The sequence below is a fragment of the Triturus cristatus genome, chromosome 3_2 (genome assembly GCF_964204655.1).
Source record: "Triturus cristatus chromosome 3_2, aTriCri1.1, whole genome shotgun sequence".
Taxonomy (NCBI): domain Eukaryota; kingdom Metazoa; phylum Chordata; class Amphibia; order Caudata; family Salamandridae; genus Triturus; species Triturus cristatus.
The window spans coordinates 365,351,271-365,376,098 of NC_140584.1; the positions used below are offsets into that span (position 1 = coordinate 365,351,271).

General features: G+C 46.0%; 1 protein-coding gene across 1 annotated transcript in view; it reads right to left on the reverse strand.

Annotated features, from left to right (window-relative positions):
* Positions 1–24,828, reverse strand: part of SF3A3 (splicing factor 3a subunit 3) — a 187,406-nt gene that overhangs the window by 147,097 nt on the left and 15,481 nt on the right. The window contains exons 4-5 of the mRNA XM_085647872.1: positions 24,066–24,171; positions 22,754–22,826 (exon numbers count right to left, since the gene is read on the reverse strand). Coding sequence (XP_085503998.1) covers positions 22,754–22,826; positions 24,066–24,171 — 179 coding nt within the window. The remainder of the gene's footprint in view (positions 1–22,753; positions 22,827–24,065; positions 24,172–24,828) is intronic.

The following is a 24,828-nucleotide window of genomic DNA, read 5'->3' on the forward strand; positions in this document are numbered from 1 at the left end:
AGGAAGGAGCCAAGCAACAAAAACCTCCTCTAATCTGGCTAGCAACAAAATCAAAGCCAATCCTAAAGCATGTCGGGTCTCGGACCAAAAACCAATCACAGGCTAGAAGAAGCATATGTTTTTTGACTCAGGGCATAGCTACCAATCGGAGTAGGTTCTTTTTTTTCACAAGACTATTCGAACTTGGACCTTTAAAGTCGTGATTCGGAAGGGAGGGGTTTGATCTTCTACAGGAGGGTCGCAAGTTACCAGCGGGACGCAGACGCCTAAGCTGAAACCCCTCTGCACGTTGCCGACGTCGCTCCCTGGGCGTTGGAACTTGGAAACAAGAAAACAAAAAAGCAGGCAAAGTCAAAGCGGCCGAGACTAGATCCGGGCAGCAGTTGCCGTAGTAGGGGGGATTCCAGCGTGCAACCCACTTAGAACCATGGTCTTCTGAGGTGGCTCTGACCGCTAGCTATCCGTTTATTTGGTGAAATCTTTCGGATTTAAAGGCGGAGGAGGAAGAGCAGCCGAGACCCCGTGAGCAGGTGAGAGTTGCTTTTGGGGGCTAAGAGGGAGGAATGGGAGTAGCTGTGCCTGCATATTTCATTCTGTGATTTCCTTTCTGTACCGCCTGTCTTATGATTGGCTGGGGTGGGAGCTCTCTTCGCCATTGACATGAGGTCCTACTGTTAGGCGCCCGTACATTTGGGGAGAGGTTCTGAGGCGTTTGATGCGTTGCAGCGGAAGCTGTGTATTTGGGAAAATCTGACATGTTGGTGAGCCTCCCATTGGCAAGTAACCGACTGACGGGCTTGGAGGCTGAGTCTCACGCCCTCGTCTTACGCCCTCGTCTTGGGACGAGTAGTCTTGTCGGGATAGTCAGTGACCCCTTATCTGTGTCGTTAACTAGACTTCGAGGTAAACAACGACCGCTTGATCAGCTGACTGTCCCACCCCCTACTGCTGTCTGGTTGTAGAGGAACCGCCTCCGTGAGGCAGAGGAATCTCCCTTTGCAGTTTTATGCAGCTTCAAACACAACTCTAAGGTATTTGGAGTGCTTTACATGAGCAGCGGTTAACACTCCACAAAGACACACATTTTATGGGATTAGGCCTCACCTGCCCCTGCTTTATGTGTTTGCGGACGTGAGGAACACTAGGTATATGAAAACGTCATGACAGACGTCCCTCCCACTCAAAGCACCCCTAACGTTGTGATCACTACGATTGTTCACCTCAATTTCAAGGTTAAGAAGCAGAGGTTAGGGTCTTATGATGTTCTTGCCCCCTTATTCGTACAACGCCCGCTTTTGAAATTGATCGAATCAAATATGTAAATAAGGAGGATTTTGTCACACCTCCTTGGAGTCTCACTTAGACTTGTCACTGCTTTCATTAGCCAAAGCAGCCAACATTCCTCTGTGAAAGGGACATGCGTGATTGACTGCATTTTGTTGCTTGCACCATTGAGATTACGGGACTGCTCTTCATGAGCAGGGCCTTGATGTTGTGGCAGTCTCCGTGAGCATTGGCAAGACCAGTCAATTTAGGTCTTGCCTAGGGCTACATTTTAGCTGTTTTGTCGAAAACCTATTGTGAACACTACTATTAAGTAGAGTGGGCTTTGGGTACGCCTATTGGTTAGCATTCACTTGCTTTCTTCTTTTTGTTGGCAATTGCACGCTGCCTCCTATCACAGAGCGCAATGGCCTCCCGTCTATTTTTTGTAGGCACGGGGAGATTAAGTGATATGCCCAGAATCACAGGACGCCAAGACTAGTTGGAACAGGAACGCATCTGCTGTTTGAGAAATAAAGGAGTCACCCCTCTAACCAACGTCTTGGCTTCCAATGATTGTGGTTTACTGATTCTTTTCCCCAATTAGGGCCTTGAATCAGTTGCTTTTTCTTCGGTGCCCTGGCCTCTCCTTCGCCCTTCACCTGTGGCTCTATGCATCAAAGCTGAGAACAAATAAACAATATCTACTCAATGCAACGTCTAGGGCTTATCAAACGCTATTATTGCCCAATTCGTTTGAGAAGTCTGTCAGGGCAGAGCTGTAAAGCCTCCTTCACACTGTCGGAAGCAGAATCTACCATGGGGGTGTGTGGGTGGTAATTAAAGTGAAGCGCATTTTGTGTAAACAAACGTGTGCGTGCGTGCCTGGGCAGCATTTAGATTCGTGTACACTGTTCATGTGTGCGCAGGGCTTTAAGTGGGATGAAAAAACTGGGGGAGTCTCTCAAAGGAGCATGGTCAATGTAATTAAGGATGTGGCTTAAAAACACATAAGCTCAAAATCTTTGCTTAGCATAGTGTGCCGCCGACTTGTATTTTGCTGTTTCTGTCATTGCATCCAGATAAATGATACAACAAGAAGCATCATACCTTCAACAAGTCAGGACTATTGACTTTGTCAATGGTTGTTAGTTGCATATGATAAATAAGCAGCAACTATGGCTTATATATAATATTGAAAAAGCTTCCACTTAAAACCCTGGGGACAATACGACAATGCTGCTGCTCCCGAGTTTCAAAAGAGAAGGGAAATCCGGAGAGAAAATGACTCTCTTTAAAGGATTTCCCTTACCCCACTCTGCTCACCTGGCATGACGTCATGCCGTATCTTCTCCACTAGTGAGAAGTGAGCAGCGCACATCGATGTGCCTGCTGTCACTGCAGTCCAGAAAAAAACGGACCGCCTGTGCCAGGGCAGAAACAGAGCCCGATAGAGACCAGTTTCGAGCCCCGATTTAAAAAACCTGGCGGTGCTCAGCACCGGTGAGACCCGGCCCAATTAAAGCCCTGTGTGCGCGTATATGCACTGTTCTTTTGTGGTGTGCGCCGGTGTTGATGTTTGTTCGATCGTTTTAACAACCTGCAAGGTACCCATGGCTGAAAGTAACAAGCATTAAAAACGAAATAGGTCTCGCCTTTGATTAAGTTAAAGCCATTTCTTTGCTAATGGTATTGTATAGCAAAGCAAATGGCTTTAACTTAATACAAGGAGAAACCTATTGCATTTTTAATGCTTGTGTGTTTAGCAACTAGATGCTGGTTTTCGACTCGGACAGTGAACTGAGGCCTGCCAACCAGACCTCAGTGCCAGTGCTCTTTCCTGAACACAAAGTGATGTCTGATTGTTTCACAACTGACTAAGGACTATAGCACCCCTGTAAGTCCCTAGTCAATGGTACCCCTGGCATCTACGGCATGGGTACTAAAGAGTCCCTAAGGGCTGCAGCATATCTTATGCCACCCTAAGGGACCCACACTCAAATTCCACATAGACTACCAGTGCAGGCTGCGTGACATGGTGCCAACCATGAGAGAAAACATGACAGGGCACACTACTGTGTATCATGCCAAAGTCACTGCATCTAATATATGCAGGCCACACCTACAGCAGGCTGATGAACCCTAATACAGGGTGCATTACATATTATCTAAGGACACATCTGCATAAGCAGATATGCCCATGATACAGAGATCCCTTACTGGATATTGCAAGCGAGCAGGGAAGCCATCTTAAGATTTGTACTGGGCACTGGTCAAAATGAGTTCCCCCAGCGACATAATGGCTTCACTGAAACATGTGGGGTTTAGTATCAAACACCTTGCATTAATAAACCCACACAGATTCCAGTGATGGATTTATCAATACAATCACTCAGAGGGTACCTTAGAGGTACCCCCTGAAGCCTACTAGTCCTCTAGTGTGCTGGCTGACTGGTCCTGTCCGGACTGCCAGCACAGACCAGTTTCTGAACTCCTAGGAAGTGAGAGCCCCACTCTTCGAGGTCAGAAACAATGCCTGCTCTGGCAGAAGATGTTTACACCTCCTTCAGTGAGAAGGCTAGTAAATTAGCATGTCAATTAGCATGTCAATGAAGGAGGCTTCAAAGAGCACACCGCCTTTGATATGCGAGCCTGGCTTCCCCCAGACATGGAGGATGACACCGCCTGCCTTTAACCCCATTTGGCACCAGGATAAGCTAGTCACACCCCCAGGGCCGATTACCTAGGTGAAAACAAAAATTAGGATTTTACCATCTTAGTTGTGGTGAGATCAGGAACTCTGGGACAGGACGATACCCAAGCCCCACAGGAAGGGCTCATCTAGGGGGTGTAGTAACCTCAGGGGTAGGTAGCTCTTTGGCTACTACCCTTCAGTCCCCTTAACGCCGTTAAATTGAGTATTCATGTGGCCCGCTGACACCAGGAAATTAGATTTTGATGCCTGAAGAAAGAACGACAAAGAAGAGCCCACAATGTGAGAACTGAAGAGCAGCGTCAACCCTGCCACCGGCTTGCTGTCCCCGACAACTGCAAGGATCCAGCTCACCCAGAAAGCGGTGTCACCTCTAAAAGCTTCAAATGGCCAGAAACATCTCCCTTGGAGCAGAGGCGCTGTTTCCCTGCACTGATGCAGGGACCAAAAGGACAGACAACGGCAGCCTCCGCAACCCCACCAGACAAAGCTGCACGACACACGGGCCCCAAAGTGAGAGTGGTCGTAAATCGATGGTGCCCCTGAGGCACAGAGACCCTCAAGACTTTAGCCACCACCTGGGCTGCATCGGACTGCCTCCACCCCCCCCATCCAGTCCTCATCTGCAGCCACTTTCTGCAGGAAAGCAAGAGCCCTCAAAGCCTCTGGACCACCGCGACCAGACCCCTGAAAACACCACTGCACCCGAGCCACACAGCCAGCAGAGAGGTGAACCAACGGTGCCCACTGGGTCCTGAGACCCTCCACAGTTTAACCCACCTTTAGGGTTGGCTGGACTGGTCCCCCAATCCTCGCCTACAGCCTGGTTTTGCAGGCAACCAAATACCGTTAGTGCCTCCTCCAGTGCGACCCAGCCGGTTAAAGCACCACTTCACACGAGCCCACAGCCCGATTTTAAGTGGGCCAAAGGTGTCTCTGTGGGTCTGAGACCCTCAAGGACTGAGCACCCCTCTGGGTTCGCCCGACTGGCCTCCCAGTCCCCACTTGCAGCCTCTTTTGAACCGGACTGTTCCCCATTGATTTAAACTGTGGCCCAACGCTGGAAGCAACTCTGCATCCGGATGCTCCAGAGCCGCCCTAGGTGATCTGTTTGTGCTGCCTTGGTCCTTGCCCCATACTTACCTTAGAGCCAGAAGGACAATTCTGTAAGTCGCTACTAAGTACATGTATGCAATATATGCTTCGTTCCCATAGGAGAACATTGCATTTTCACCAATTCAAGTGCCGGTCTACTTCTGTATACAGTAAAACAGTGATAACTCATCAAATGCAAGTATATTTCTGCATACATTCAAGACAGTTAAATCTCAAAACAATGTACTTACAGTAGTTCTTGGTGTTAAAAAGTTATGTAACAAGGGCTATTTTTCTAAATTGGTGAGGATCTCCATTTTGAGTGTGTGCATCATTTACTGACTCTGTAACAAATGTCTAACACTCCTCTGTTAAGCCGAAGGCTGCTCGACCACACTGCCCTATATAGAGAACCTTGGGATTGCTAGAGCAAGCCCCTGTCCACTCATAAGGGTTACCTGGACTCTTTACACACCATACCTCTTTTTGGTAAAGAAAATATAAAGATACAGCTTCCTACATTCTGCAGACTACATCTGGGAATTATTACAGACTTAGCACTGCTTGAAAAGTCAGGTGTTAAACTGTTGCGTTTCAGATTATTTTCAATTTTCCACAGTGCCAGACAGAGTGTGGGAGACGTACGTTCCATGCGCAGAAAATTTCTAGCTTGGGTTCTCTACAAAGGCAGGACTGATTGGGAAGTGGTAAGAAGAATCATGCTTGAGTTTTGCCATCAGAAATGAAGGACTCTAATTTTAGGGGACCCATATAACTATGAAAAGTATCTTGAAAATTACAAGCTTTTTAACTGTGAGCTAGAACAGCAGACCCAAATCATGGTGAGAAAATCATGTAAAATGACTAGTATGAAGATTACATTATTGTAAACTATATGATCCACCTTTTCTTAACTTTACTGAAATATATTTACTAAGTGCTATCTAGCACACAAGTGGAGAAATAGGCTAGACACCCGAAAGTGTGATTTTTCAAAACTGCTTCTTTAGTAAAAGCCTTGTGTGAGAAAGTGCCTTTTTTTACATGGTTAGCCCCCACTTTTTGCCTGGTTTTGATATGGTTTCAACTGTAGTGCACAGTGTCCCTGCCAACCAGGTCCCCTGTGCCAGTGCTTCTTCCCTAAAACATACCCACAATTGGTACTTCTGACCCCTGTGAGTCCCTAGTGAGTGGTATCCTGGATTCCTTGGGCCTGGGATCTGAAGAGGGTCCCCTGGGAGCCCCCTCACTGGGACTGTGCCACTGCCCTTGCTGCTTGCCTACCCCTGTGAGGTAGAAAACAACAAAGTCGACATGGCACCCTGCCTGCGTGCGTGCCATGCCAGCCAGCACTGCCTGAAGGTATAGGCAAGTCACCCCTCTAGCAGGCCTTATAGCCCTAAGGCATGGTGCACTAAACCACAGGTGGGGCGAATCTGCATGAGCAGATATGCCTCAACAATATTAGGGTACATTCCTTAATGTTGTAAGTGCCAGTGAAGCCACAGAGAATACATGGGCTGGAAACTCGACAACTTGAGTTCCACAGCACCACGATGGCTTCACTGAACCCAGGAGTGTTTGGTACCAAACTACTCCTCTCAATAAATCCACACTGATGCCAGTGTGAGAGTTATTGCACCATGTACCCAGAGGACACCTCAGAGGTGCCCCCTGAAATCCTACCAACCCTGGTGTGGTCTCTGACTGGCTGTAGGCAGCCAGCCACCACCAGCCACATTTCTGGACCCCTGGGTGGTAAGCCCCTACTCTCTGGGACCTGAAACAATGCACAACCCGGGCAGAAGATTCACATCTCCTCCCCCAGGATGGGCCAGTGCTCGAAGGGGAAGATTTAAAGCCTTTGTAATGAGAACCCAGCCTCAGTTGCTAGCAGCAGATGGCAACCCCCGGTTTACACCCTCACTTTGGCGGAAAAACTTAGGCGAATAGGAGGTGTGCTCACCTCTGCCAACTCCACCCCTAAGGTGGGGGAGGCAAGATTAAGCACATATTTCAGTCCCCGCCATCTTGAAGTTGGGGAGACTCCTCTAATCAGGGCCAGGTCTACACCCCCTCCCACAGGAAGGTGGCATAATAAAGAGGGCAGTCACCCCAGGTAAGGTGCCCATTGGCCCTACCTGCCACTCCCCTAAAACGCCCCTAGATTTAGTATTTCGGTGGCTCCTCCAGGCTTGCGACGACCAAAAAAAGAAGATATCCTTGCAGGGAAGACTGAAGACAACGACTGCCTTGCCCCAGCCCTACCAACCTGTCTTGCAGCTAGTGTCCTTTGAAAAGCCTGGGAGAATTGCTGCCTTAAAACAATCTCCTGAGGACAGCAGCCCTGTCCAGAAGAAATCGACTCCAAGGCCAAGGACCACGGATCCAGGCAGATTTGCGTCTTCTGCCCACTCTGCAGGAGATGTCCACGGCTTGAGTCTAGGGGCTCACCCGTGCAGTGAAGTCTCTCCAGCAATCCTGACCTCGACTTCAGCTTTGGCTGACCTCTCCTGATCTCCACATCAGCGCCGGCAGTGTGAATCCAGAGGCTCCCCCTGACTGCAACTGGCTCCGGTAAGAAGACTCAGACTCGAAAGGCGCCACTGGGCCTTGGTGAGCTGAACAGATATGACCCCTTACATCTCCACCTACCTCTGCTGTTGTTGTCTTGCTCCTGCAACCTCCAGTGCAACGCCTGCAGCCTGTTTCCTTTACAAAGCATTGGGTGCCAGATGCTGAAATTGCACCCGCCTCCATGCCACTGGTGGTACATTTTTAGTGCCGCCTTGTAGCTTCCCCTGTGCATAATCTAACCCCCAAAGCTTGATCCCTGCAGCCGATTTACCCACCTGCAAGCAGTGCGGCTTCGAGCACCCCCGTCTCCAGTGAAATGGATTGGGCCGAACTCAAGATTTTGACCTTTGCACCCAGCCGCTCCTGTGCCTCTAGTAGTACAGTTTTGGTACTCATCTGACGCTTGCCCCTTGCTGACCTGTGGTCCGGAAGACTGTAAACGTAGGTGTGATACCTACCTGTTTAGCCACAATATTGTTTTCTCCATAAGGTATCATTGAACTGTCCAGAAAATATACTATGTTTCGATTTTTAAAAGAGAAAAGTATTTTTATTTCAAAGACTTACTTACCTTATTACAGATATCTTGGTCTTAAAATACTTAGTATATTTTCTGAAATTGGTGTAGATCTCCTTTTTGAGTCATGTATCCATTATTTGTCAATGTTGTGCAATAAATGTCTTGCACTCCTCTGTGTTAGCCCTAAGGTTGCTCATCCAAACTACCACTAATAGACCACTCTGGGTTTTACATTGAACCCTGTACACTTTTGGGGAATCCATGAACTCTGTACACGGTACAAGCACCAAGTTGCATACCATATATAGAGCCAGCTTCTTACACCTTGTTCTTGTATACTTGTGAAGACAATCTGTCCTCGATTTCTCCGTCTTCCACAATCTCACTCCTTCACTTGTTAGTAGAGTGAAGCTTATGATCACATTAAGATTTCTAGAACCTCCTGAAAAGGGAGTACAACTGTGCTGCCTTCCCTTGAGTAGCTTCATTTCATGGCAGATTACAACTTTCAAATGGATACTTTGCAGATTCATCTAAAAACGTTTTCAATTCACAGGGAGAAATTTTAACTCTACAATCTATAAGCAGCCTTGGATCACTGTGCGTGTTGTAGCAGTTTATTACTGGTACAGTCCAAATAGACCCGGTTGCCATAGTCAAGATGCAGCTGTAAAATTGCTTCTGAATCAATCCCTAGCCACCTATACCAGATTCACGGCAATCAAATCAAATACCTTGACAACACCTCCTACGACCTTTTCACCAGTCCAGTGATGTCCTTTAATGCTCAATACTGCATAATGTTCAACAGTTTTGAGGCTGCGCGACTACAGGGTGTTGCTTTAGATTGGAAGACATTTTCTCAAAGGCCGCTCCCAATCAGTCCGTCTCTTTCCCTTTCGCTCAGCCATGGTACAATTAAACTTCTGTGTACCACAGAGATTGTCCTAATCCCACCATCTTTTTAATCTTTAAATTCATCCTCTGGTACATTCTCTTCAGCAGCGGAAGGTGCAACAGGCAAGATTATCTGTAATAGACCCCAACACATGAAACTTCCTACCTCTTAAAATCAGATCAACAGCCAACTATATGAGCTTCAGGAAGCTCCTAAAAAACTGGCTGTTAAAACAAGCATATGGCTAACTTCATGCCAGATGTTGCCTCTCTTTACTTCAGTGCAGGAAACCTTTTTGGTGTACGTGCGCAAGACAAATGCCTTAGAACATAACATGAGTATTCACTCCCTCTCTCTCTACTCACAGGACAATTGCTACCCTCAAAATACAAATGTACAGCCCTTAACAAAGATGGCAGAAATCATGCACCCAAATGGTTTTGAGTACAGTAAGAATGCACTGGTCTTTGCTCGTCCTTGCCAAAATAACACAAGATAATCAGATATCATGACCAATTACTGCCCTCATTTAACTAAAATCTTGTCCACAGGAACAGACTCCGTACCCTTCTAAGGTCCTTCTTTTCCAACTCCACCCATCATCAATGCAGCCCTTATTTAACACTTCTACTTGTCCACCCCTACAGAAATGGCCCAGATAATTTACATTCCCAACACCTAACCCTTCTCCTTCTAAATCACTAACCTCAAAATGTCAAATCTCTTACCCCATCTTCTAATGTGGTCCATTATTTCTCGACCTTTCATTGTTTTCTTTTCTCCAGAAACCCTGAAAAAGCCAACTTCTGATACCTACTCAACCTTCAAAGTACAATTTTATTTTGTTAAAATCTACTAAACCATTACTTTTCCTTCATATTATTAGACCCATTCCAAACTGGGTTTTGTCTCACGGTTTCTCTCAAAGCAATATCACAAAACAATACTATGAGAACAGGTTTTCCCTCTAAGGGGTGACCATACCACTGATTCACACTGCACGGTTTTAGTGTAAGAAGCACTCCAAGACTTCTACTTTGGCAATGAACAGCTAAACTTTCCAATTCTCTCCACATCATAACGTTCACCACCACGAAAATATTTTCAAAGGCTCATTTCTCAGAATATTCAGTGTCCTATTCCCACTCAAAAATAGTACTCTGACTCATACTTTTAGGCAGAGGTTATCCAAATACTGTTGTAAGATGGACTAGAGCAAGAGCATATACTTTCTCTGCCCCAGATGAGGTAGCCTTTTTTTTTTGGTTCAACTTTGTTTTTATTATTTTCAACAAATTTGCAATTTACTGCGCATTTTCATTTTGATCATTGTGATTAATACAGTTCAGACCACGGCTGTACAGAGACATTCTGGTCAGTTAAATCGGTTATCGTCTGTCTGTTCCATTTACTGATCTAGCAACATAGCGTATTGCGAAAACTTACATATTGCTTGTACAATAACATAACATAGAACGTTGTAGCCTACACCTGAAGTAATTACAGTAGAATTATACATTTCCTCGTGAGATGCACTCGTAACCCCCCTCGTCCACGCGCTGGACCTAACATATCTTTTTGTCTGTGCATTGCGTTTACCCAGTCTCCCATTTCGTACAATGTGGAATAACTAATGTTCAGGTGATGTACCCTGTTGTTATGTGGGGGCTAAATGTATGCATGGGAGGCAAGGCAGAGAAAACACGCATTAACCTATGCAGAGCAGTGGGAAGAGGTGCTAAACACCACCCCACATTCCCTGCACTATGAGCCATCTGTACTCTTATGTCCGTCGACATTCGTTGGTGTACCCGGCGTTGACTGCGGACAATCGCGCCAGGCTGTGCGAAAGTCCGTGAGAATCGCGTCCCATGCCGCAGCTATTGGCTGTTTACGCAGCCCTCTGGCGTTTTCCCGATGAAGGACCACACTTTCCGCCTGCACCCAGCATAACATGGACTGGTACCAGGCTGCAGCCACTGGGGAAGTAGGAGACTTCCAGCGGCGCGTGAGCAGCCGCTTCGCGACAATAAGTCCCAGATCTATGTACCGGGAAGTCACCTTGTGTCTTTTGGATCTGGGGTACAGCCCCAAGATGCACTGCTCCCACGTCCAGTCCAGCCCTCGTTCCGTGTATTGAGCTAAGCAGCTTGTGACCGCGCCCCAGTAGGTTTGAATGGCAGCACAAGTCCACAGCATATGTATTAGGTCTGCTACCACTACATCACATCTTGCGTATTTGGCATCAGTGCGACTAAAATACCTATTTATACGCTCCGGTGTCAAATAAGCTATGTGAACGATATAATATTGAATAAGCAGGAATCGGACATTCCAAGGAATGCGCACTGGACTTTCGAGAATATTTTCAGAGTCCCGGCCTGTGGTGGGCCTTTGCAGGTCCGCGTCCCATCGGGCACGGAGGGAGAGCAGCTGCGGCACTGTGTGTGTTCGGAGAGATTCCGCAAACCGCTTTGTTAAATGCCGGCCTGTGCCCAATTTGTGTAGGTATAGTATAGTTAAATGGGTAGCAGGCTCCTGCGTTATATCGCCCCACAGTGCGACTGATGAATGAACTATTGCAGTATGTAACAGGAATTGACCCTGTGGCAATCCTGAGTTCTCGGCTAGTTATGCAAACAGGAGGAGCAGCCCATCACCATATAGATCGGTCAGCGTCTGCATCCCCGGCTTCTTCCAATTGTGCAAGCTCAGCGCTGGTTATTGCTCCAAGCCTTCTTGGGGTACCCAGTATCAGGAGTGATGGCGCGTATGGTGCAACACGCCGCGTAATGTAAAGACTGCGCTGAAAGCATTGGTACGCCACCCCCACCAGAAGCTGTGCAGGTGCACTGCCCGTTCGGCCCGGATGGAGCAGCGTTACAATATGGGCACGAGTGAGCTCGGGTCCCTGCGTTGCTGTGTCCGCCAGTTGGCGTGCGCCAATCCAACGCGCCACCCATTGAAGCTGTGCAGCCAAGTAATACTGTTCCATGCGTAGTGAGAGACCACCCTGGCTGGTCGGCAGATACATTTTAGCCAGTGACACTCTGCTCCATGTCCCATGCCATATGAATTGCTGCATGCCGGATTCCAAAGTCTTTAAAACTGGGGGTCAGAGGTGCAATGGCAAATTTGTGAAGTAGTAGAGATGGGGTGGCAGCGCCACCATTTTTAGCAGCGCAATTCTGCCTATGACCGCTAGTGGTAAGGTTGACCAGAATGACATCAGCACTCTGAGCGCTGTAACAGCTCCGGTCAGGTTCCCATCAAGGAGATCCTGCGAGTCCCTGTAGATCAGGATCCCCAGGTATCGAAACGCCTCAGTCTGCCAGTGGACTCTCCTGCCACTGATGATTAGATGTGGGTCAGGGTTAGCTTCTGCAAATGGGTATAAGCAGGACTTACCCCAGTTCACCCTCAATCCTGACACTACTGCGAAGTCAAGGAGCGAGGTCTCAATTGCTCGATGTGCTTGTTCCACATCTCTGAGATAGATCAGCAGATCGTATTTATAAGGAGACAGCATGTATACCATCCCAAAGTGGTAATCCCCAGTCATCCTGCGCCAATGGTTCAATGGCAAGCGCAAATAATTATGGGGAAAGTGGACATCCCCGTCTCTTACCCAGTTCCACGGAGACACGCCCCGAAACGTACGAGCCTGTCTTGACTCTGGCCGTGGTACACATGTAAAGCAACTTGACCAGGCTCAGAAACACATCACCCAGGCCGTAACGTCGCAGTGCAGTGACCAGAAACTCCCATTCTAGGGTGTCAAAGGCCTTCTCGAGGTCAAACACCAGACACCCAGCTTGCAGCCAGTCATTCCCTGAATAATGTGCCACGCGGAAAAAAACCAAAACTTCGACGCAGGTTTTACGATGTACTGCGCGCTGACACAAAGCCATTCTGGTACGCATGGACCAACTGCGGCACCAAAGGGGCCAGCCTGTTCACCATTCTTATAGCGAGCATCTTATATTCTGAGTTGAGCAGTGCTAACGGGCAATAGGACCCCATGTGTTACGCATTCCTGTGTGGCTTGGGCAGAGACACCAGCAAGGAATCCCGAAGTGTGGCCAGGAGAATGCCTACCTTCTGCGCATTTTTGTACACTGCATGTAGGTGCGGTGCCAGTACCTGTTGATAGGCCTTATAATATTCAGCCGGGAAGCTGTCTGGCCCTGGGGCCTTTCTGGTAGCTAAAGGAGTTGATGGCCATTTGCACTTAACTTGTCGCTCTGGTCAGCTGTGACCTGTAGTAGGGGCAAGGAATGCATCTATGTCTGCCGGCATCGCGCAGTTAAACAATTGGTATATTCTGGTGTAATGCCCGGTGAACGCACCATGTTTGTCATGTTGTGCAGTGAGCACCTCCCCCTCCGCAGACCGAAGCCTCACTATGGGCGTCTGCGCGGTCTCCTGCCGGATCATGCGAGCCAATAGCCTACCCGCTCTATCCGCCACTGCATGCGTGCGAGCAGCATGTGATATGTAATTTAAGCAGCGCAGTCGCTCCATCACCTCAGTGTGTTTGGTTCGCTGCACGTCTAAGTCTTGTTGCACCTCAACACTCCGCCCCAGCTCAGCCTCCAGCCCATGTTAAGGTGTCTTCAATGCTCTTTTAACTCTACCTCCAGCTGTCTCCTAATGCTCCAACTCAACCCCATGCTGTAACCCCTCACCACTACCTTGCCTGCATCCCACAGTGTTCCCACATCTGCAACAGACCCCACATTAAGTTCGAAATATGTTTCTAGCTCCGCGTGTACCGCCTCTCGAAATGGTGGGTCTTCCAGTGCCAGGGGCTGTAGTCGCCACAGACGAGTGATGGGTCCCCCTGCAGCATCAGTACATGTGAATTATGATCCAAGTGTGTCTTGCCTAGGTAGTCCGCCTCGGTGCACTGTGGAAGTAGCGAGGCGCTTGCAGCGAAGCGGTCAATGCGAACGTGTAATCTATGTGGGTGCGAGTAATGCAGATATCTACTTGTCTGTGGATGGAGAGCCCGCCATACAACCATCAGTCCCCACCTATGTAGACATTCCCCCAAAAGTCTGGCATTCGTTGTTGCAACCATCTGTGGTAGTGGCGGAAATGACCTATCCAGTGTCGTGTCCAGAACCGCGTTAAAATCCCCTCCCAGGAGCCAGGGAATATCGCACCAGCACGATAACAGGCTGGTTAGCGACTGCCAGAAGGGGCCCTGTTCCGTGTTCGGAGCATAAATGGAGCCCAGTATTACCTACGCTCCATTCAACCGTCTCTTGACAAACACATACCTGCCATGAATGTCTATGTTAGCGTCTTCAAATATGAAGTGGGTACCTGGACTTATTCACACCAGGGCTTCCCTGGCATACGCTGAGTAGCCCGTGGCAAAGATCTGACCTCTCCACCTCTGCTGTAACTTATGAATCTCTGGTTGTGAAATGTGCTTTTCCGGAGGAGCGCCACATGTGAAGCATGGCGCTTTAGATATGCATACGTGCCAGATCTATGGGCCGGTGTGTGGAGCCTCCTAACATTCCAGGGGACTACATTTGTGGGAGACATAGGGCATGTAGATAGTGGTCTAATTCACGCGGGTCAGCGGCAGAAGCACATGGGCGGCCCAGGTGGATCCTAGTCATAACTAAGTGCAGTCGTATCGAACAGCAGTGTAGGGATTTAAAAACTCGAACCGGGGGTGGGGAAGTAACCCTAGTGAGGGTTAAATGGAGAGAGCAGGTAAGCAACATATACCCGCCTAAACTATGAAGAATGCCATGGGGCAACACACGGCTAGATACGCCACTTAGATCTTACTGAAAGGTGGGGTGGGTTAAAGCTAGTCGTGTAGGGAGTGCATGCTGGTAGATCCGCTCTTTATATGTAGGTGTGCGCGTAACCTTACTTCATGCAACGTGTCTCAGTGGCTAGCTGTCTGTTATGCAACCTAACCGACGATAGCCCACCCAGTCGTCACGATCCAACCAATGTCATAAGATTATAACCAAATAAATCATATTCGTGTTGCAAATGTCACATTAGCATTTAGCTTCTCTTTCTGATACTTGCATACCCTTGAACTGCACCACAGTTTTACATTAAATCGTCCGCAGTCTGTGGTGTTACAACAGGAAGCAGCTGCGAATCTTCGTGGATCGGCCACACAGCTTGCGAGCCGTCCTCACTCAGGGATTGCTCAGATGAGGCGTCAGTGTCCCTGCTACTCCGACGGCCACCCATGTCCGCTACTGCCTGCAGGGCGTCCCTCCTCTCACGGAGTACTTGTTGAAGGTTGGGCCCGCCACCGACTGCATTGACGCTTGTGTCGCCCACAATCCACGCCTGGCCCGCCGTCCTCTGTGAGTGCCCGTCCGTGGGCCCATACCCCTGTGTCTCTGGCTTGGTGAAGTGTGGTGAACTTTGGATTCAAGCCATTCCCATGCGTCTTCCACCGCGTCGAAGAAGTGCGTAGAGCCATCCGCTACTACTAGCACCTAGCTGGGAATATTTGAGGTTGAACTCTCGCATTCGTTGCTTGACTGTGAGGAAGGTATTCCGCTGCCGTTGCACACCTAGGGCATAGTCCGGGAAGAGATGCAGTAGCCTTTTAAACAGGATAGCTGTATCAAAATCTCCAGTTTTCCTTATGGCTCAGAAAGACTTTTCCTAAAAGTAGATATGATCTAGCAACTACTTTGTTGATTGTGATCTGATCTGGGTTTTAATCTTGGAACCCACACTAGACTTCTACTTAAAGAAAACATATCAGCAATCAATGTTATTTTAAAAATATATATTTTACATCGACTTAGGTGTTTTCACCCATAAACATATAAGGCAACATGAACTAGAGAATACATGGTATCATGAAGAAAAGAAAACACTACATATTTTTAAGGCTTCAAAAATGAACTACTGCCTTGTGGCTTAATGTCCCGGTCCCTCTGATACCATTAGCAATACATTTCTTCCCACATAAAATATTTATGGCATTCTGACTTCCTTATATGTAGTTCTCAATTTGGTATTTTACAAGAATTGATAGATACATAACTGAATCTTCACATCACAAACCACCAATCCCCAGCCACTTTGAAGCAAGTAATGTTTTTCACCTGCGTTTAAAAATAACGACTGGGATCTGTACTATTTTGATCAATGTGAGGTTGCTGGCACCAACTAACCTACTAAAATTTGCAGTTTTCAAAAACTTTAAAAACCTTTTAGGCAACCTTAGGATGGTTGACCCATTTCATAGTCTTCAAAACCGCATAAAAAACCATATTGGTGCAGACAACTGCATCAGAAAAAAAAACTGGCTGCAGGTGTGAATGAGGTCACTATAATGGTTTTACTTGAATATCTGCAGTTTATTTGCATTTTTTTAAAATTATTTTACCAAAAAGAATATAGATAACACAACATATTCTTCCATCCCATGCCACCCTGTCCCATGCCACATCAATGACAAATAGATCATACTGATTTTCCCTGCTGCCGTATCATAAAATTGCAAATTGTTATCTTATTACAGAGATAATGTAATGACAATCAAACAACTGTAAGGACGTTAGTCTAATTGGAGAGAAGCACCCGTATTCAATCCTAGAAAGGTCCTTTATGCATCGACATCAGACAACTGTAAATTTCTTCTTTGTGCAAGATTTTATGTCAGGATTTTACATGCCGGCAAATGCCATGGTTTTCCAAATTCATAGGTGAGGAGTTCCTGCTTTTTCAGATTAAAGCAAACGGCATTCAAGCTCTTCGCAGCATCTACCATAGTAGTGCTTTAGGCGTATGTTCATCTGAATAGAAATTAAGCCCCGTAGTATTAACTCGGGATCTACTGGTATGCCACTTCCTAATACCGTTTTGATGTGACTCAGTATTTCTTTCCAGAAGGCTTTGAGGGTTAGGCATCCTCTTCAGATGCAAACCATAGTGCCTTTTCATGCTCCATATTTCCAGCACATGGCTGAGGACCCTGAGAAGATCAGACGTTAACTTTTCTGGTATCATATACCATAGAACAGGATTTTATAGGCAAAATCCCTGTTAAGAACACTCGCATGTGTTTTGAGGATGTCCCTCCATACAATTTAACAGCCTTCAATATTCCTTTTCAATATTTGTGACCAGGTTCGCTGATATCTCCACATGTTCGTCTCTGCCCAGTATATTCCTAGGTGAGATTTTGTCATTTTTTTACTGTGGTTAAGTCTTAAGGGTTCGTGCTCGATCTGCGGCTGAACAGTGAAGGTCTTTTTTTTAGCTCTCACCTATCAGACAGCTTTTAACCGCATGAATTTTTGTCGGCTAAACCAAGAGCTAACAGTGGGCTTACAGTTCACCCACTGCTTCCTTTGGTTGTCTTTACAGTCGCTCATTTGCTTGATTTTTATTCGACGGCTTACCTTCCTCTTCTTGTGTTTATTCCTCCCATAGAGCATACCCTTTTTAACCATCATTTTCTTGACTGGACTTTTATCCTTCCACTGCTTACTTTTACTGAACTACTGTTTTCTTTTTTTGCTAAGCAGTCAATGAGAATGCATTTGTTTTCCAGCATGCTCATTTATGCGCTTCTCCCCAGTGCTCAGTGTTGCTCTCTTCCCCTGCGTGCAGTTCTCTTGTGCTTCTCCTCCCACCAAACTCACTGCACTCCATGTTGCTGTCTCCCTTGTTTGCTACTTTTCCCTGCTTTATCAGTTATCTCCCTTCTTCCACCTGATGTACTGTTCTGTTGTGCACACACCCCTCGTATTTCTTTTTTTTAAACGCCTTAGAGGGCCCTGCAGCTCCAGTTTGATACCAGGCTTCTGCGATTGATGAAATGCACTTTCGCTCAATTCAAAATGTTGTTTATTTACAACGCTACGTGAATTTTATCATCTTGGATCGGTAAATAAAAGAATTAAGAAATTGGCACAGCATCATGCAGTAAGTGCGTACTTACGTGATGAAGCCTGCAAGTGCATACTAAATGACACAAGCACCAGTAATGACATTACGCAGACATGCGGTGCACTTGTGGTATCATAACACGTTTTCTTTTTTGGCGATGCTGAACATTGCCAAAAATTATTTAGCTTTTTGGTGCTGCTGCTACACAGCCTCCCCAAAACGCATTGGCAAAGCCAACAGGCCCCAAAAGCTTGCTGGAAATACTGCAATCTGTCTCTCCCAACCATTGTGTGGGAAAGTGGGTTTCTGTTACAGAACTCCCTCCCTACACCCCTACACACACACACACACACACACCCCTACACACACACACACATACACCCCTACACACACACACACACGCCCCTACACACACACACACACACACACACACACACACACACACACACACACACACACACACACACACACACAGACACACACAGACACACACGTATTGGGTCCCTGCTGTCCAAGTTCCCTGTATCAGCATTCTCTCCCTAAAACTGTGCCACAATTGGCACTTCAGACCCCCCCTGCAAGTCCCTGGAAAATGGTACCTAGGGCATTGGGATTGAAGAGGGTCCCTAGGGACCCCTCACCAAGGCCATGCCAACTGCCACTGCAGCTTGCATGCCTTGGTGCGGAGAAAAACAACAAAGTCAACATGGCACACTGCCTGTGTGCCATGCCAAGCAACACTGCCTAAGGTATAGGAAAGTCCCCTTTCTAGCAAGCGTCACAAGCCCTAAGGCAGGGTGCACTATAACTCACTATAACTCAGGTGTAGGCATATCTGCAGGAGTAGATATGCCCCAACAATATTTAAGTCTATTCTTAATATTTTAAGTGCCAGTGAAGCCAGAGAGTACATGGACTAGAAACATGACAACTCGAGTTCCCCAGCACCATGGTGGCTCTACTGAACCCAGGAGTGTTTGGTACCAAACAACTCCTTTCAGTAAACCCACACGGATGCTAGTGTGAAATGTATTGAAACTTAAGAGGTGTCCCTGAAAACCTACCAACACTGGTGTGGTCTCTGACAGACTTTAGGCAGCCTGCCACCACCTGACATGTTTCTGGACCCTAGATCGAGAGCCCCTGCTCTCGGACGCCAGAACTAAAGCACATCCTGTGCAGAGGTGTCACACCTCCTCCCCAAGGATGGGCACAGTGCTCGAGAGGGAAGCTTTGAAGGTCTTGCTGCCTTTGTAATGCTACCCGAGCCTCTGCTGCTGGCAGCAGATAGCAGCACCTGGTTCAAACCCGCACTTTTGGTGGGAGAACTGGCTGGAAAACGTAGGAACAATAGGAGGTGTGCCCCCTTCGCTAACTCAACCCCTCAGGTGCAGGAAGCGAAGTAAAGCGCATTTTTCAGTGCACACCATCTTGAAGATGGCCCCCGCTCCCACAAGAGGGTGGCATAATAGTGGGTAAAGTCCCCCAGGTAAGGTGCCGATTGGTCCTACCTGCTACTTCCCTAAACGCCCCTAAATTTAGTATTTATGTGGATCCCCAGACCCTGAAACCAATTCTGCAGACTTAAGAAGAGACACGATGAAGAAGTTGCCGTGCAGAGAAGACTGAAGACACCAACTGACTTGGCCCCAGCCCTGCAGGCCTGTCAGCAGCTTGAAAGACCCGGCAAAGAAAACAGCACCTGTACTGCAGCCACAAGCTCTCAAACCCCATAGAGGACTGCCTGCCTTCGTAAAAGACCACAACTTCTGGAGACAGTGGACCTGTCCTCAAGAAGCCAAGATAAAGGACTCTGGTGCCTCCCGGAATGACGATCCCTGAGCACTTTGCATCCAACGCCTCCAGCCTTAGTCCAGGTGGCCCACCGGTCCAGAAAAGGTTCCCCAGTGATCCTGAGTCTAAGTCCAGCATTGACTGACCCCTCCTGGACTCCATGTCGATGCCTGCAGTGTAAACCTGAAGGCTTCCCCCTACCGCGAACGGCTCCGGTAAGAGAAACTGGACGACAAAGGACACCCCTGCATCAGATGCCCATGGGCCTTGGAGAGCCTGACCAACTTACCCTGCTATTGCTGGTGTTCTTCGTATAGCCTTCAGTTCGATGCCTGCAGCCTGTTTCCAAAACAGAGTTCCTCCACTGACTTGTATTGGGCGCCTGAAACTGTTTGCACCCTGCACCCGGCCACCCATGTGCTGCTGGTGCTGTGTTTGGTGCTGCCTTGTGGCTCCCCGTGCTCACCTAAACCTCCAAAGCTTGGACCCAGCAGCGGCCTTACTTACATGCAAGCAAAGTATCTTCAGCACCCCCAGTCTTAAATCGGTTTTTAACATTGGGGCTAACTACAGATTGGACCTCTGCACCCGGCCGCACCTGTGACGCTGGTGGTGCAGTGTTTTTGCTTACCTGAACCTTGCCCTCTGCTGACCTTCAACTCCGAAGACTGGAACTGTAAGTTGTGTACTTACCTGCAAAACCACATTATTGTTTTTCTCCTATAGGTTAACATTGCAAAGACTGAAAATTGCACTGTCAACTTTTAAAACTGAAAAGTATTTTTATTTAAAAACGTACTTGCTTCTATGAAAGTTTTGTAGTCTTAGTAAATAAATATACCAAATTACTATTTTTATTATTTCAAATTGGTCTCGGATTTATTCTTCGAGTGTGCATCTCATTTATTGCCATTGTGTGTATAACAATGCATTAACACAACCCTCTGATAAGCCCAACTGCTCGCCCACACTACCACAAGAGGGAGCATTAGTGCTATCTACTTAGCCTCTGTACAACCTCTGGAGACCCACTGGACTCACTACACACTATACCCCTTTGTGGTATAATGTATGGTGTGTCAGCCGCTCACACATTCCTACGGTTATTTTGCATCTTTCAAAAGATTTTAGCGCTCCACTCTCAAACATGTTTGATATTGTGCAACACTCCCCTTATTTCCATTTGAAGGTCTCCGGTATATTTGCAGGAGTGAATGATGGGTGACTATGTAGTGGGGCATTACGGGTCAGGATTTATGTTACCCTGCCTACTTTTGATACTCTATCCCAAATTTCCAATACTGTTTACATAGTGTTAGCCAAGTATGTATTGCGGGGTCTGTGGGATCTATGTAACCATGGAAGATCTCTCAGTGATAGCTCTACTATTGCTCTATCCATCGGGTGCAATTCTTTTCACAGTTTTTGTCGCTGTCCATTCTGATTACTCTACAATGTGCTACTCTGTAATAGGACAAAATATATGGGTCTGACGTCTGGGGCTTTATAAATGGCCACGATCCAACTATGTGCAGTTATTCTAGTTGATCAAACCATAAAACATCTGAAGGCACGCAGGCCATTCGTTTGGGAGGTTCAACAGTGACTTTATTCAGGCTATTTTTGTCAGACAGGCATAGATGTCAAAAGACTCTGTGTCATGTGCCAGATCTTCAATGAGATGTGACATTTTAGCCAAGAGCTCTTTTTGTGATAGGAAATTTAAGCTCATCCCAACAATAGTAAAAGAGAGACTTATTGTCCCAGAATAACAAACGTTTCTCGCTAACGATCAGGACCAGCTTAAAGGTGTTCCAAATATAATGGGCAGTCAACTGCAAGTTATGAACTAGTAGTGTACCTCTAATTTCTTTTTCCTTGAAGTGTATGTATTGCATGTGGGGGGGGGAGGGTGTTGGATCTAATATATACCTGGCCCGTTTAGTGTTTTTAATGAGCCTCTGCCTAGAATAATCAGGCCTACAGCCAGGGTGTCCTGTTCCAATGGAACATTGGGGGAAATTTAGTCACTTGTATTACAATTTCAAACTATGCATTTTTTATATTTGTAACGTGAAAGCAAACTCTGTCTCAAATTAAACATCATTACTCAGAATTGATGGTAAAAGGGCAGTAAGGAAGATCTGTGCAGTACAACTCCTTGGCAGATAAGAATAACACTTCTAAGATCAGCCAAGGTTCAAATATTTTCATGTGAATATTATCCTTTCTTACCCTGGATAGAAATAGATCTCCTACAATCTCTACATTGTGGTGTAGCCTTGAATCAGAGAATGGGTCATGCTTAGGGCTCATCTTCATCACCTTCAAATGATACAGAATGACTGCTTGCTTTATGGTTGACACAAATGTACCCAGGAGAGGGCCAAACTATGCGGCAGGGTTGAGTAAAGAACAAGAACAAACATTTTTGGTGGTTAAAATTTGGAGATTATGCGGCAGATGTATTAGGTGGCACATGTGGCAAATCTATAACTATGTGAAAATCGGCGCACAATCGCATAATTCCAGTGTCACCTTTCCTGAATGCATGTCAATGCCTTCCAAATTGTTAGTATGTTCAGTTCAAGGTTCGCCTGACTAGCAAATAGTGTCTAATCTATGCAGTGAGCCCTTTTTTCTATAATGAAATTCAGGTAAACTCTCTTATCCCTAGCCCCCACCACACAAACAGAACACTCTGTTCCTTGACTAACAGCAAGCTTGCTATCTGAAGGATACATAATCACAGAAAGAAAAGGCAGGCCTTTTCTCAACTTCCACCTTCCCTATGCAATATGCTTCCAATAGCTTGCAATCTCATCTTTAACAAAGGTAAAACATTTCACTAGTTTTAGTCTGTATAGAAGTTTGATCTTGCTAAGCACCAAGATGATTTCTGTTAAACATTTGTGCCTCACAAACGAAATACAATCTCAGACCCCATAAACAGCACAATCTTGTTTTCTTTTTATAACTATCAACGTCTTACTTAGGGCCTCTTCACTGGGGTTATCTCTGGACTTCAGCAGTTCTTCAAACTCCACTGACATTGGGACACAAATCTTTAAAAAGAAAAAAAAAAAGAATAAAAAAATCTGAGAAAAAACATCATGCAAATATTATTCATGGACACAGACTTTACTGTCAATATAAAACCTTGTAGAATAACACATTTTCTAACTTCTTCATATCAAAGTACAGAAGCATGAACTACTCATGCTCAATTTATACATTACGATACTACACAAAGAAAGACTTGGAAACTGGGTAAACCATCAAGCATTTAACAAATTACCATGTCAGATACAACTAAAAAGGTGCCTTTTACATACATTAGACAAAGTGAGAACCTGGTTGCAAGTTAACGTAAAAAGGCTGATATTTTGAACACAAGCACTTTGTTGAATGCTGATGTGTCACTATTCAATCACTTTATGCACCAAAGTATTCATTGCCATCTATTATGGATAATGCATAAAGGGCTCACAAGTCTAGTTACAGACATGCCAGAGTTTTTTGTACAGCAGGGATTGCTTCCCTCAGAACACAACCCAGAAAGCGAAACCCACTGATGGGCCAGTGCTGCGAGGCCTCTGAATGGTTCACAAGAGGAACTACTTTAGTGAATCTGCATTCACGTAACACTGCCAGCCAATGGATACATTAGCACTCTAAAGTAGCCATTACGCAACATGCTAATGCACTATGACAGCTTTAGAATTAGATCTATTTTGAGCAGACAGAGTTGCTAGAAAGAACATTTGCGCTCAGACTTGTGGCTTTACAAGAAACACATCAGCTGCATGATCATAATCCAGTTCAAGTGAGAGGTTTATACACATACAATATCAACTACTTAACAATTAATTTTAATTTTAAAGCCTTAGGGATCTGAGTGAAAAACATAAAACACAAATACTTGTCTGGGGCAATAAAAAGCCATTGTCAAGCAAAAATGTCTTATTATTCATCAATTAGAGAGGATGGGTGAAACCAACAAACATGATCACTTAGAAGTAAAAAGCAGACGGTGAATATGGTGGCATCCAAGCCGTTTTGTATTTGTAATGCTAAAGAGAGGAAAGTTTTATATCAAATGAGAATGGGCTATGGAAAGGTACAGTGGACACACCTCAACAGACAGACAAGACAAGGTGAAGCAGATATTCAAGTAACCAAATTTCTTAGTATCAGGGAAATAACGGATGACATTCATGCTTCAACATCTTATAACTGTTGCTGTTCATCTATCAATAGTACATGACCCATTGGTTTGTATTTCATGGTCCCGGTCAACTTGCCTCGTTAGGGTGTTTCCGGTGGAAATCTTTGATCAGTTTCAGTCGGTTGTAGAATTCAGAAAATTCATTTGGCCCGGAAATGGCATTCAGTTCCTCTTTTCTTAAACTATAGATACAGGAAAAGAAAATGAGATTTATTAGGTGATGTATACAGGCATGGTAGATTCTCAAGAGAACATTCACGGATATTTCTGCTTCTTTTTAACTTCTCAAAACTATACTCAAAAGAAACATTTTGGAAATTGCACTCAACTGCTGAACCCAATACAAAGGTAACATCAGTCAGGCAAGCATATAATATAGGTAGTCAGGTAGGCACATAACTAGGTCCACAGCTTCAGCAAAGTCAGTGGACATTTTGATCAACGATTCTCTACATTGCAACAATTTAAGCAACATTTTGTTCCCTGCTCAATAATTTCTAAGATTACACAAATTAACATGATTATCTTTGATCCAGGTGAGGCAAAGTGAAATCAATTATCTTCATATGGATAATGGATCACGTGTTTATTACAGTGGTTAAGATCTCGAAACTTAACAGAAAAAAGCATCTGCAACTTGATGTACTGTGAAGTTACTGACAAGATCTGTCAATACATCTGCAGGTTCCAGGATGCAGAGGGCAAGTTAATGACCAGTGAAGTGAGAAACTCCAAGCAAACTCATCTTTGCCCACTATATATGAGAGTTCCCATCCTGAAGGATTAATGCTTACTTACTAATTTACACACTCTCACATCCCAATGTTAACATGTTGGTT